Source organism: Phoxinus phoxinus (assembly GCF_949152265.1).
Source record: "Phoxinus phoxinus genome assembly, chromosome: 5".
Lineage (NCBI taxonomy): Eukaryota > Metazoa > Chordata > Actinopteri > Cypriniformes > Leuciscidae > Phoxinus > Phoxinus phoxinus.
The window spans coordinates 8,783,411-8,798,462 of NC_136880.1; the positions used below are offsets into that span (position 1 = coordinate 8,783,411).

General features: G+C 40.9%; 1 protein-coding gene across 2 annotated transcripts; it reads left to right on the plus strand.

Moving 5' to 3' along the window:
• The first annotated feature begins 1,821 nt into the window (after window positions 1–1,821).
• Window positions 1,822–7,616, plus strand: LOC306999164 (uncharacterized protein). 2 transcript variants are annotated; one of them, XM_079613643.1, is made up of 4 exons: window positions 1,822–3,500; window positions 3,616–3,806; window positions 5,130–5,223; window positions 5,313–7,616. In XM_079613643.1, exons 1-4 carry the CDS (start codon window positions 3,397–3,399, stop codon window positions 5,338–5,340), a joined length of 417 nt encoding a protein of 138 aa, XP_079469769.1. In that variant the 5' UTR covers window positions 1,822–3,396; the 3' UTR covers window positions 5,341–7,616. The 2 variants fall into 2 exon arrangements, with proteins under 2 accessions (XP_079469769.1, XP_079469770.1); XM_079613644.1 differs by having other exon boundaries at window positions 5,596–7,616.
• Window positions 7,617–15,052: the final 7,436 nt, after the last annotated feature.

The window sequence follows — 15,052 nt, forward strand, 5'->3', positions numbered from 1 at the left end:
GAGTTTGGTCCGGTGTTCACGAAGAACCTCAGATAACCAGGGGTTAGAGGGAGTAGTGCGTGCTGGCCTGGAGGAGATAGGGCAGATATTGTCTAAAGAAGTTGTTAAAGTGGAGCATAAAGTATCTGTTGCGGTATTAACATCCAGAGATGAGAATTGTGAGGGTGAGGGAAGAGAAGATGACACAGCAGAGGAAAGATGGGTGGGAGAGAGTGAGCGCAGGTTTTGTCTGAAAGTAACTGGTAGGGGGGTTGGTGGAGCATGGGTAGAGAGTTGTAGATTGAAAGTAATGAGGAAATGATCAGAAACATGGAGAGGTTTCACCAAAATGTCATCTATGATGCAGTTGCGTGTGTAAACCAGGTCCAGTTGTTTGCTTGATTTGCGAGTACCTGTGGTGATGAGCCGTCTGAATGAGGCTAGGAGAGAGATGAAGTCTGTTGCATTCGGCTTCTCGAGATGAATGTTGAAATCACCAAAGACTACAATTGGGGTGCCATCCTCAGGGAAAGAGGACAGCAGCACATCCAGCTCCTCTACAAAGCTTCCCAGTTGACCTGGGGGGCGATATATGACTACAATATGGATCTTAATGGGAGTTGTAAGTGTAATAGCATGATATTCAAATTAGTAGTTATTGCATAGAGAGGAGAGGGTTGAGTATTTCAAATTGTTAGAAATGAGAAGACCTGTGCCCCCACCAGTGTTGTTTTTGGCAGCCCTTTTAGTTTTAGTCTTAGTCTTAGTCTTTTGGACGAAAATGCTTTTTAGTTTTAGTCACATTTTAGTCACTTGTAAACTTGATAGTTTTAGTCGACGAAAACGCAAAAAGGTTTTAGTCAAGTTTTAGAAAAGTTTAAAAAAGAAGTAGTCTTTAACAAATTAATTTAGGTTAAAAAGTATTGGAAATGGGCTTAGGTTTGACAGGTTACACGCATCACGCGCTGTGCGTAGGGCATCAAGAGCTGAGGGAGCATGAATGAATGAGCCTAATGAAAAATCAATAATTATAATGCCGATATTATTTCAGTATAGAAATGCAGAAATGCGCGGAAGTTCCGGGAGTCTCCCGCATATTGATAGCGGCTCACTGAATGATGCCTGCAAATTAGTTAAAATCTCCCGGAATCTAGAGCGAGCGCGCCCGCGAGACAGAGACTGTGCTCCAAACTGCGTAGCGCGTGCACGGCAGAGAGGGAGAGAGAGCAAGAGCGTGTGCCTCATGAAGCGCATGTAATATCATTCCCCTGTTTTCTTTTTTTGGATGTAGGTATAGTCAGATTAGTGTTGTCAAAAGTACCGACTTCGGTACCAAGTCGGTACTGAAATTAAAAAAATGTGACGCTTTGAGCGCTGTTGAGCGTAATCATAAACACCTCTGATTGGCCATTGTGTTCAGGAGCTCATCGGATATGTCTGTGATTGGCTACAATGATCAACGCACGGGAGCGTTTGAGAGCACACGGAAGTGTTTGAAAGTGTTTTGAAAGCAAAAGCAGGCGTCTATCAGCGCCAGTGGATCGATCCGCTGATAGACGCCTGCTTTCAAACGCTCCCGTGTGTATCTGTGTAATCGCTCGCTGAAGAGCGTTATTGATGTATATTTACAACATGTTTTTGAAACGCTGATCATTGTAGCCAATCACAGACATATTTGATGAGCGCGTGACAATGGCCGGCCATTCCGAGGTGTTAACGATTCCGCTCAACAGCGCTCAGAGTCACATTTTTTAAATTTCAGTACCGACTTGGTACCGAAGTCGGTACTTTTGACAACACTAAGTCAGATAACAATATTTAAGCAGCCCTAGAGGTCGTTCATAGATCAAATCGATCCACCATCAAACAGCATATATTGTGTGCATATACTGTATGGTGTTTGCAAAACTTAAATTTCACAGAAATATTCTCTCTCTGTAGATCTTAGAAAGTCGTGGTAATATTTCTATTTTGCCACCGACAATAAGGCCCCGTTTACACGATGGGAAAACGCAGATATTTCTCTGCGTTTTGGCCTGTCATTTACACGAAAACGCCGTTTTTATCCCAGAAAACGATCATTTCTAAAAACTCCGGCCAAAGTGGAGATTTCTGAAAACGCCGGTTATATGTTGTCGTGTCAACTGGGAGAAACGGGGTTTTAGGTTCTCTCTTGTCGATTCTGAGGATTCTGATTGGCTTGCATGGCTTTATCCTTCTCCCTACACTGCCGCCCATAGGTTTAGCATAGTTATAAAGGCGCTCAACGGCGTATTTATGCGGGTTGTGTGCACGATGTTATTATTGAAAACGGAGGGGGAGAAATATTCGTTTCTCTAAATACCCGGCTATGTGTAAATGTGGCCTAAGTCTGACTAACCAAAATAAGCCTGGCTTGTATTCTAATCTTGTTTTATGGAACAACCGTATGTTTAGCTGGGAGGCTGTCTATTTTTGTGGGGTGTGGAGAAATGGAGGCAGTGAGCGATTTCACATTTTCGCAGCTTTTAATTTACACCCTCGAGCCTATATGACACACATAATCCCATAAAGACCCATTTTCACCATATGGGACCTTTAAATAAGACAACATCTCTTTCGCAAATGTAAACCCCTCCATCAATGCAACGTCATTCCCTTATTGCCAAAGTACTGCATGGACACACAAATCAGATCTGAACAGTTGCGATACAGTGTGGACATTATTTTAGATCGGATTCTTATCATTTATTATTTTATTAATAAAGCTACAAAAATACAAGGCTTAAGACATTTATAAAAAAGCCTTCTGCATTTTTGTTATGCTTTATTGCCTTATTTTGCTTTTCACTCCATTGTACCGAAATCGTACCGAACCGTGATGTATGAACTGAACCATGACTTCTGTGTACCGTTCCATCCCTATGTTAAAGTATGATATTTTTATGTTTTCAGAAATGTTATTTAAACATTTTGTTTATATTCGTTATTAAGCTAACAATGAATCTGATGGATTAGCATGTCTTTTCACTGTTTAGAACAGAAGATATCAGATCTGCAAATAAAAACTATTTATGCATAGTGCGGCCTCTCTCCTGTTCTAAATATTCTAATTATTCAGGCCAGCACTCTTAAAGTTTACGTTTAATCATTGAGTGAAGCCCGCTCCTATTCCCATTTTTCTTTTCACTGTTTACCATTTATTTTAAATGTTCTTTAAACTTATGGTATTTTTAGTTCTATGCACTTCAACAGGTTGATGGCAGCAGTCTGTACATTACAGATGATGCAAACACCGCAACATTTCCAGAGCCATCTGGACGTTTTTGCACCCCCAATCTTATACATCGCGGTCATTACGAGGTCCACGGGGATCCAGAACAAAGTCAGCTTCCTGCAAGCAGAGCCCTACCCACTGCTGCTGTTCCTTTTGCCTTCATGTGCCGCCCCGCACCTGCTGCTTCTGCTTCCACCGAAACACCACGACCTTCCCCTGGAACTCCACGAGCTACTGGCCTGTTTCCTGCAAGATCCTTCCAAAGGTTACTTGTTAAATATGCAACTGAACTCTGCTGCTAAAATGTCATCCTATAGCTAAAATATTAATATAATTTTAGGCCCACAGGTGTGATTATAAACAGTCTGGTTTATCCACAGGTCAGTCCATGTTGCTGAAATAGTAAATGACAAGCTCAGTACATCCAGGACAGTTGTCATTCGCTTTTTGGAAGCTGATGCAACGATTGAACGAATAACAGCAAAGGTGAAGGATGCTTTAGGCTGTGATGAGCCAATTACCCTGACAGACAGCCAAGGAAATGAAATAGTGGACTCAGATGGCACAAGAAGTAAGTTTTATGATCAGAATGTTGCTTCTAATTTGTTTTGTAATTAGTATTGTAAATAGTGCACCTATTATGCCCCTTTTCACAAGGTGTAAAATAAGTCTTTAGGATAACTCCGGTTATAAAAAAATAAAAATACCCTTGTCCGTGTGGACTAGGCCTCGGTGTATGTCTTTAAATGCTAATGAACTGCTGCTATCAGCCCAAAGGGCGGAGCCTCACGCGCTCAGAGCAAGGACAAGCTCATCTGATATTATCAAAACATAAACTCTCATAGAGTTTAACATGTCCGACTCAGAGTCGTTCATTTCGACTCTGAGTCGGACATTAATGCCTAGCATTGCCTACAGAGCCAGAGAATATATGCTGTGTGGAGATAAAACAGGTATACGGTAGTTAAGTTAGTTTAATCACGGTTATAACATATTTTCCATCTGCTTTTATCCACAATTAATACAAGCCTGCTGTAGAAGTAGACCCCGTCTGAATGATGACCAAAATATACTGATGAGTTCAATTAAGTTTATTGTACATCGCACAAAAGATGAAGTGTTAGTTTTACTGCAGAAAATCACTGTAAGAACTAAATAAACACAGTATAAGTGCGCATTAAGTCTTATCCATAAACACTCTCTCTCTCCCTTTCATTAACATGGAACATAACGTTACACAGCGAAGTACACAAAACACTCGTTACAGCTAACAGAAAACAAATATATACACACCTTTTAAATGGGTGCCTAATAAACTGGTAAACTGTATATCTGTAAAACGACTCGATAAGCTCGAGCTGTCATAAAGTGCTCGCTCTCACTTTAATATCTGTCGTGATCAGTAACGTTAGTCCTGTCGCTCCGGAGACTGTAAGCTGGATCACGACGAGAGCAGTTGTACTGATCAATCCTTGAGTAACAACGAGAGTAAATGAAGACTGCTATGTTTATTCTAACATCCAAAAAACAAAACACCTCAATCGCTTTTGGAGACACTCTACAGCTGCTCCAGAGGCGAAACAATGGCGGACTGTCTCCAGCTCACTCAGGGCGGGTCTATGCTCAAACTGCAGTGTCAATCAACAGTCGTGGGCGGGGCTTGTGCAATTCTACGTCACATTGCATTGATTCTGAGAGCAGCTCGTTCTGATACAGTGCTTATTATTTATGGGGATTAAAAAAAAACACTGGTTGGATTTGTATCATCATAGGGTGGTTGTACACACATCCGACACACAGTTACCGGTATGTTCAAACACCATGTAAAAGTGAAATTTGCATAATAGGTGCCCTTTAAATACAAAAGTAAAGTAAATATTTTCTGCTTCCTAAGGTTCTCAATACTGGAAACAGAACTCAAGAAAAATCTACGCCATCTCTAAACATGACTTTGTAGAGTTCCAGAATGGAAGAAGAGCTAAAGCAAGGTAATACAAAATTTCATGTGAAGGCAAAATCATATGAATGTAAAAAATTGAATATAGATTTTTGATATGTGACTTGCATTCTGTTGCAGATCCTTTTTTCATTACATGCATGATTAATATTTGAAAATAATTTACAAGAATCAGTTTTGAGTCATGGTCATGAATTTATTCATTGTCATGAATTTATTCATTATGATTTAATTATAAGAATATTTACTCAACAGAAATGTAAATTTACAACAACTAAGAGAATGTATCTGAGGTTGACACTATTACAGAGTAAAATATTCAGAAATATGTGTAATCATTTGTTCATACCGTACACCATTTGAATGCATCTTGAATCATTTCTTTTCTGATCCTAAATTTAAGTTGAAGGGCTGAAGACAGTTTGAGTGCACAAGAGGTCATTGGTAAAATTAACCAACTAAAACAAGCTGCAGAGGGCCGTTTTTCCCGGCCGTTTTTTCGTTTTTGTTTTTTTCCTTTCAAAACGAAAATCCGTTGGTCGCCAAGTACACGGACCGACAGTCCATAAGGACCTCTGTCTTGTTTTTTGTTATTCTGAAAAGTGTTAAGCTAGTAACAGATAATGCAAACCAGCTATCTGTTGTTGTATCAAATTACTTATCTAGGCAATGGTCCCATTTTTTTTATTTTTCAAACCCACAATGGAGAATACATCTTCTTTTGTGAAAGGAATTTGTGATTTAAAAAAGTTTCTAAGCCCAATAATACTACTAATAAAGACATTTAAAATGACTCGCCTCTGTGTGCCTTTTGATCATATCCTTAGAATCTGTAAATGGTCTCCATAACATTTTTGTGACATGACAAACTGACCTCAACTCTCCTGCCTACAATATATTTGTGTATGATTGTCAGTGCCAAGGGAAAGAGAGGGAGATGGAGAAGGAGAAAGGTAAAGGGAGAGCATGCAGGAAGAACCAGGTGAGGAAACAACAACAACAATAAATTGACATATAGTGAATAGTGGCAAGCAAAAAAGTAACTACTCATACTCCTATACTAACTTATTGGCATTAAGTAGCCACATTTACATTTACTTTTTGTAACATTATTTTACATCACATTTTTTCATAATAAAGGAGGAGGAAAACAACAGGGAGAGTCCATAAGGGATGAGAGGGAATTGACTAGTGAAAGAAATGAAGAGACAGAGGCAGTGCCACATGGAGACCACCAAGCCAAAGCAGCAGGGACAGAGAAGAGAGCTGTTCAGACTTGGGGGATAAGGACACTGGTCCTAAACAGTTAAAGCTGTCTCAATACCCTCATACTCAGTTTGGCGCACAAAAAAGAGCCTTTCAAGAACAGTGGTTCAAACGTTTCAAATGGCTGGAATACTCAGCTAGACAAAATGCTGACAAAATAATCCTTGTTGGGTCAAAAACATGAAACGACACAGTCACATAAGGACAGTGTGGTTTGTTGGAACAAAGCAAGCCTGTCAAAAGGGAATGTTGTAGAGCAGATAGAGGCAGCAAGTACCACTGAAGTTAGTGAAAGAAGGCAGTACCTAGAGCGTATTATGGCAGTAACCTGCTTCTTGGGGAAGCAAGGCATAGCATTCAGAGGTCATGATGAAACAGATGAGAGTCACAACAAAGGCAATTTCCTAGAGTGCCTGTCACTTTTGACCAAATTTGATCCCTTGCAGAGATACACAGCCCCTTCAAACACCACGTACCTCTCATCTGATAGCCAAACTGAGATGATAGAGTGCTGTTCACAAGACCTAACAGAAAATATCATCAGTGAGATAAAGGGAGCAAATATGTATGCCATTATGGCTGATGAGGCCAGGGATGGAAAGACAGAACAGTTGGCACTCTGTGTTAGATACGTGTCTGTTGAGGGTGCCGTCAAAGAAAGGTTCCTTGCCCTTACAGAGTTGTCACAGTTTGATGCTACTTCGATAACAGCTGCAATTGAAAATCAGTTGGTAAAGAAGGGAATTGATCAGTTGGAATGTGTGGCACAGACCTACGATGGGGCCGCTGTCATGAGTGGGGATGTTAGGGGTGTACAAGCCCATTTAAAAAAAAAAAAGCACCCTGAGGCAATTTATGTGCATTGCTATGCACATGAGTTAAATCTTGTTTTATGTCACATATGCAAAGCTGTCTCTGAAGCCACAGAGTTCTTCAACATGCTGGAAAGTATCCATTCTTTCTTTAGTGTCTCCCTTGTAAACCACCATAAGTTTGTGGACACTCAAAAGAAGTTAGGGTTGCAGCCTAGAGAACTTGTGCAGTTGTCAACTACACGCTGGGCATGCCAGCTTCATTCAGTGACTGCAGTGATTGATCATTTCCCTGCTATCATTGAGTGACTCTCCACAATCAAGACACATACAGCAGTTGGATTGAGGGCAACTGCTCCTCTGTGTATTTGCTGATGGTTTTCCACACTCTGTAACAGCAGGTTTACACATATACCTACAGAAGGAGACCATTGACATTGCCCAAGCAGTGACATACAAAAATGCAGTGACTGAAACCATGAAGCAGAAAACGCAGTGATACCACTGCTGCAGGTCTGTACTCCAGAACAATAGCTATGTGTGAGGCAAACCAGATAGCAGTAGAATCATCCTCAGGACAGACGCGGAAGACAAAGAGAATGGATGAATATGTTGTTGAGTCAACTTGTGGGGCAGGCAGTGAAACCTGTGGCTCTTCAGAGTCTGAAGATCTCCAGAGGAAACTTTTGTTTCCTTGTCTGGACCGAATGATCTGTGAACTTGAGAGGCGTTTTTCTGGTGTGAATGAGGATGTGCTCAATGGAAGGCAGTCCAACCTCAGGCCATTTATTGTCTGAGCCTCATCTGACAGTACTGGCTCTGCATTACCCTATTGAACTTAAGTCAGAGGAAGTGATAGTTGCAAAAAACTTTCTGAAGCGCAAGAGTGACGCCGGTTTCACACTGCATGCGCTAGAAGAGCGTCAGCAGCGTATGAGCAGTGCGTACAGTGAGCAGAAGCAGGACACGCGCGTTTTGCTTCCACACTGGCAGCGTTTGACACGCGAAACTGAACCGTGGCGTGTGTAGCTACAGACAGAGTAACCTACTCTATAATGGGTAATTTAGGCCTAATAAATTTGTTGTTTCTTGGAGAAAGGTTTTCTTCATTTAAACTTGTCAAAAAAACTTAACTTACCATCTGCACCAAGAGCCACTGCAACTTACTCCCATGCCTTTTCCTTTGCCTGTGAATCTTTATAAAGTATGTTTCTTGGATCATAAATAATTTAACGTTTCTCAACCTCCACAATGAGACGAGTGTCGTCCATAGTTATATTTTCAGGTGCACACGACCACGCCTGTGACACCATGTGCTTTTATTTGATTGTCAGCATGACATCCTTATGGCAATATATATATATAATATGTGTGTATGTATGTATGTGTGTGTGTGTATATACATAAATATATTAAATTAATCTGTAAACTGGCAGTATACATCGATTAAACTTGTTTTTGTAGTTTGGCCAACAATTTTGTTTTGGACATTTAATTTTAAATTGATGAAGGTAATTTGATTGACTGTTTAAAACACAAGAGATCTCATCAATGTGCTTTTTGGGTGAAACTGCTGTGTGTTTTGGCCATGAAAAATGCATGGTCATTTTAATTCAGCGTAAGCGGCGCGTTAAAAATAGACTGGGCGCCGAAACTATCGCGGCACTGCTGTTCCTGCTCTGCTCCTGCTACCCGCTGCCGCGCCGCTTCTGCGTGCGGTGTGAAAGCACTCATTGAATAACATGGACGGCGAAAAAAATACGCGCAGCTCACGCGCCGCTGACGCTTGCGGTGTGAAACCGGCGTGAGGCTGGTACAGTTCAGGACATGCTAGCAGTGTAACTCCTAGATTCGGAAATGTTCCCTTCACTAAAAGCTGTTATGCAGGTTGCCTTGACAATACCAGTTAGCAGCTGTACATGTGAGCGGTCTTTTAGTGCCTTGCGTCGGCTCCATACATGGCTCAGGAGGACCACAGGCCAAAGCAGACTCCAGCACCTAGCTGTGATGTCTATTGAGGAGTTGCTTGAAAAAATCTAACACCAAAGGGTCATTGACAGGTTTGCCACCCTCAAAGTGCGGCGACATAGATTAACTCTCCCAAAGTAGAGCCAAATGGGGATTCAGGGGAAGTACTTCAAAGATTTCCCTCTCTTTCTTTTTTTTATATCTTTACTTTCTAAGTATTTTCAAGACCTCTGTAAATAAGCTGGATATTTTGGACTTATTGGTTTTACCTTCTTTCTTTTTTTTTCTTTTTTTTTTTGCTCTTGATGTGAAGCTTGTTTTATTATTATTTATTGATGACTTTATATTGGTTTATGAAAGCTCAGACAGGCGTGCAACCAAGTATGTTAGAGATGGCCATTTGTAAATAATTTACAGAAGATGAATTACATTTTGTTGTCCAAGTACCTGTTACTTTGTTAATAAAGTTGAATGTAATCTAACCAATCTGATGACTGTTGATACAAAAGGAGGCACATGGAGTTAATGGTCAGGAAAACCAGCGGAGTGAAGAAGGTTTTGTGTTTGTTACAGGGGGGCTGTCTGTGTGAACTTACAATTAAGCTGGTGTTCTGAAAAGGTCTCAAAAAAAATCTGGATTTTGGAGTTAGTTGAACCAATGTTAAAATTATCAAAGTTATTTTTCAATAGACATATTTTTTGTTTTTGTGTGAAAAGAGGGTAAGTGGTGGCAGTGCTCATTGGGTGCTCAGCACCCCTAAATCTCTGACCCTAGAATCGCCCCTGGAAGTGTCATAGTGTCACACTGCAATATGGCTTATTTCAGATGTCTTTTGAAAAGACTATAATTATTCAATCCGCCAAAGTGGCTAGTTGGAGTGACTGTGTTACCCGCCACGAGCAAAATCCACCCGCATTTGGCGGGTGTTAATGTCAAGCCCTGTATATATATATTTAATACATAACCTAAATCATCATCCCACACCCCTCAATATATCAAACATTTTCAATGAGAGTGACAGAAATCACAGTATATTTACTAGCTGAAATTAGAGCCTAATCTACTTTTTACGTTATGATGCAGCTCAAAGTGGTGATTTGATAAAAAAATAATGGTAGAATATCTGTATATTGATAAATTACACCGTTCAATTGCTGTTCCATAACAAAGTCTAAACCCAGAATAGAGAGGCTGTGTGAATGTGGTCTGGACTCTGTGGATGAGGGTCATTGTGTCAGAGACGCTGTAGAAGGACAGTTCCTGCACTGTGATCCACAAACACTCCTATTCTACTGCTAATGAACTTAACAGGGAGTTCAGTCATGATGGTTTTGTGACTGTATGAGTATACGGAGTCACGGAAGCACAAACTCCACGAATTACATCCAAATAAGTGCTTCCAGCCGACATTATCTCGCTTCCCGCAGATGTTCTTATATGACACTGCTACTTCCACAATGCCATTTTCACTCTCCTCAATCTTCCAGTCAGAGCGTCCACACAGACTCTTTGTGCATAGCACCTTCTCCCAGTAATTAAATCTGTCTGGATCATTATGATAGTTATAGAGTGCGTCTTGAATGTCTGAGTCATAAATCACTCTGTTCCAATTAGACAGATGGAGGAGTGGATTCACTGTGCTCAGATCCAGAGTCAACTGGCAGGAGTCTGATGGAGACAAAACAGGAACAATGCATCAAGGGAAATAGCTTGATGAATCTCATAATGTTTTCGATTGCTAGAATCTCTCTGTTTTCTACAAAGTAGAAATAGGGGATTATCACGCTTCCGGGTTTAATGGGCGGGATTTTTCAACTTTGTGCATGTCCACTTCCGGCGCAGTTCAACAATGGCTGAAACGAAGGCTAGATGTCACTGCTCTGTTCCACTTTGTCAATCAAACAAACAACGCCAACCTCATTCAAGTTTCCATGGATTCCCGACTGAACTGAGTCTAAGGAAGAAGTGGATTAAAGCTCTCGAAAAAGAAACCGTATCCCTTGTCCACTTTTGGAGCGGGCTGTGATGGAGTGTTGTTCAGTTGGTCGATGTAGGCTATGTCAGAAAAAGTAAATTTACCAGGGATGCAGTCAGGCTATATTTAGTTTCAGTTCTCACGCTCATGTTCACGGAGATCATGAAAGCGCACCTGATTGTTTTATTTTATTTGACAAAAGCACAACGTTTTCTTGATATTGCGAGTTTACACAAATAAAAGTAGTTGCGAATAATGTATTATTATTTTCTGTATGACCAGAAATGATAGAGTAGCCTATTTTAAATTGTTTCACTGTTGATAGGAAAATGCGCCCGCGTGATAATCTTAGGGTAGCCTTGTATTATTATGGTCTAACCCGCGCGGCTACTGACAGTAATGCAGCGCAATATGAAAGACTTCGTCTTAGGTTTAACAACCTATGAAACTAATAATAAACAATATGAAACTAAAACGACATAGCCTAAGCTTAATTTAAAATGGCTTAGGAATATGCTATTTAGAGGTGGATAAACGCAATTTAGAGGTGGATAAACGCAATTTAGAGGTGGATAAACGCAATTTGGAGGTGGATAAACGCAATTTAGAGGTGGATAAACGCTATTTCAGAATTTTGGGAGGTGCGCAAACGCGTTTACGTGCGTTTAGCCTCCACTACATCCCTGCCACCGGGGATAAAAATAATTAAACAGAGGCAGGGATACATTTAATTGACCAGAAAGGGGTAAATCCGACGGTAAATCGCACCCTGGATGCAGTATAAATAAACTTAAGGGCGTCCATCATGGGTACGCCAGAGTGATGAGTGATTCACCGGAAGTGGCAGTGCACAAAGATCACTGAATGCGGAAGTGCTACGTATCAGCGTGAAAATCCCCTATTGTATTTGGTTAAAATGTCACCAAGCAGCTGAAACACTTGGATTTTCTTTAGCCAGAACCCAGAGTGCTTTCAAACAATACAAAATATGAGGAAAGAACGTTGCACAAATAAATTGATATGTTTATATTTAATTATAATGTTTTATATACAACTCTGTCCAAAAGTATGCAAACACTAGTGAAACTGCTTTTATATTTTTACTAATTCCAAAATATATCATTGACATGAGTGAAATTAGATTTGAAAATGCACATGAATTTCTCAGTTTCTAGTTTGTCTCTAGTGATAGAAATATTTTCTGTAATAGGTAGGCTATTTTCAACATTAAATATACAGAGAAATGCTACTAACAAGTAATACTACACCTTATCCTCTATTCTATTCTATATCTTTTAAAAAAATTACATGTACTGTGTTTGAGTAAACTAGGAAGGGTCATAGCACTTGCATATTGTTGTCCTATTGAAAGTGTAACTGCTTCTATTGTAAGTCGCTTTGGATAAAGGTCAGATTAAAAAGGTTGTATTCGTATTAAGAATTGCCATGACACTCTGTTTGGCTTTAAACAACTGGAGTCACATGGAGTACTTTAATGACCGCCTTTCTGGGGCTTGAAAGTGGTAGTTGTCAATGGAGGGACAGAAATCTCTCAGATTTCATCAAAAATATCTTAATTTGTGTTCAAAAGATGAATGAAAGTCTTAGGGGGTTGGAACAACATGAAGGTGAGTAGTTAATGACATAATTTAAATTTTGGGGTGAATTAACCCTTTAATGCCAGCAGCACTATAGCTGATAAGAGAGAAATAAACCTGATGATCCTGTTCTCTAGCATGATTTGAAATCATCAAAAGAGCATCTTGTGTTTTAATGAAAGAAAATCTGTACAAAGAGTGTAATTCCTGGTTTTGAATTTTCAATGTGGTCTCCATGTTAAAGGAACACTCCAGCGTTTTTTCAAATAGGGCTTATTCACCATCTTTCCTACATTTAGATAGGTGGGCAAATGCATTTTTGTCTCAGTGCATGCATTGTTTTAGTTTGGCAGGGTCACCGCTAGCTTAGCTTGGCATAATGAATGGAATCATTTGTTGCCAGCTAGCATGTCCTGAGTAAAAGTCATTAAAAAAAAAACGAATTACTTCTTGTGGCCTGCATATTCACGAGTACAAAAAGCGATGCAGATTAAGACTAGACGATTTCCTAGGCAGATATTGACTTGGGACTATATTAGGGTGAAGCACAGGCGAAGCACTGCTACATGGGCGCAGAGATATCACGCAGCACCTGAAATCCGTCAACATACCGGCGTGACCTGCACCGAGTATCTTCGCTTTTGGATTGTGTTTATTTTGAGAAGTTACAGCTACAGTTACAGCAAACGTGGATTGAAAATAATCACTTACTCTGTGGACAGCTGTCCATTGGGTCCATTTGGCATGGGGCGTTTTTTCCAGTTTACTTTATCGCACCGGAAAAAAAAGTCGAGGACTGCAGGATGGATCAACGGCGAGAAATCCTCGGTAGCTGTGCCTGTGACACAACTGCGGGCACGCTCATCTTGATCTGACATGTTGAGCCTGGTCATCGATGGCAGTACCTTGTCCCACTCGCCACAGCACAGGCAACCTCCTCCTCCTGTCGTTCTATTTCCAAAGCACGCAGCTCCTCTTCTGAAAACTGTGGTTCATAGAGGTATGGTTCTGGATCTTGACTGTCTGAGAAGTCACCCTCTTCATTTCTCACAAAATCAGCCATGGTCAACACCAATCACTATGTCTACTGTAGGAAAAATAGCCAGCAACTATTGAAAATGCAAGTTGTGGGATTTCAGGTGCTGCGTGATATCTCTGCGCCCAAGTAGCAGTGCTTCGCCTGTGCTTCACCCTAATATAGTCCCAAATCAATATCTCCCTAGGAAATCGCCTAGTCTTAATCTGCATTGCTTTCTGTACTCGTTGTGAATACGCAGGCCAAGTAATTCTGGATTTTTTTCACTTTTACTCAGGACATGCTAGCTGGCAACAAATGATTCCATTCATTATGCTAAGCTAAGCTAGCGGCGACCCTGCCAAACTAAAACAATGCATGCACTGAGACAAAAATGCATTTGCCCACATATCTAAATGTAGGAAAGACGGTGAATAAGCCCTATTTCAAAAAACGGTGCACAGGGGTGTCTCTCACACACCCCACCACTACCATACCTCTCCTTCCTGATGAGATCCCCATGCTAGGGCTTCACCCATCTCTGGCAACACTCACACAGGGGGTCATCTAACTGGTGGGCCTCCAAAGGCTGAAACCTGACACGCCTCTCAAGACCTCATGGTAAGCCATCCTACTCCTGACACCTGTAGGGAAAAGAGAGAGCTGTCATGACACCTGGCTTTAAACCCCCCAGACCTCCAGTTTGACCACAACGCTGAAGAACCAGACTCATTCACAGGGCAGTCACAAGACATAGTGAAGCAGTGTGGCTGTGCTGATCCTTCAGTACAGGTCCTATTCACCAGGCTTCTTGACCCAGGCGTTGCTTGTGTTGCCCATGAGGGAAGCATGAGGGACTTGTCTGTCTGTCAGGAGATCTGGTGCGCCTTCTGTGTTGCTCGAAGCCATTGGAATATGGAGTCCTACAACATGTGAAGAAAAGGTTAGGGTTACAGTGTGCGAATACAACTTTGTCTTGTGCACACACGCATACCAAGGTTATAATCGTTATATAATCAATATTTTTTGACTTTTACACTGAATGTTTGCTGCTTCAATCCAGATGTGTATGCTATTGACTGTTTAGAGTAAATAGGGTGTGAATTCTGTATAGGTTTTTGGTACGGCGGTTGGACTTGAGCGACAGGTACACTAACACCTCATCATAACACCAGTAACTCCACAGCCCTACCTAGAATGGTTTTACTCATCATTTGTAATGTCT

Bases quoted from the DNA above. Each gene is read 5' to 3' on its own strand.
- LOC306999164 (XM_079613643.1), top strand. From the start codon at position 3,397: ATGTGCCGCCCCGCACCTGCTGCTTCTGCTTCCACCGAAACACCACGA. The intron at 3,501-3,615 runs GTTACTTGTTAA...GTTTATCCACAG, and splicing joins CCTGCAAGATCCTTCCAAAG to GTCAGTCCATGTTGCTGAAA. The intron at 3,807-5,129 runs GTAAGTTTTATG...CTGCTTCCTAAG, and splicing joins GGACTCAGATGGCACAAGAA to GTTCTCAATACTGGAAACAG.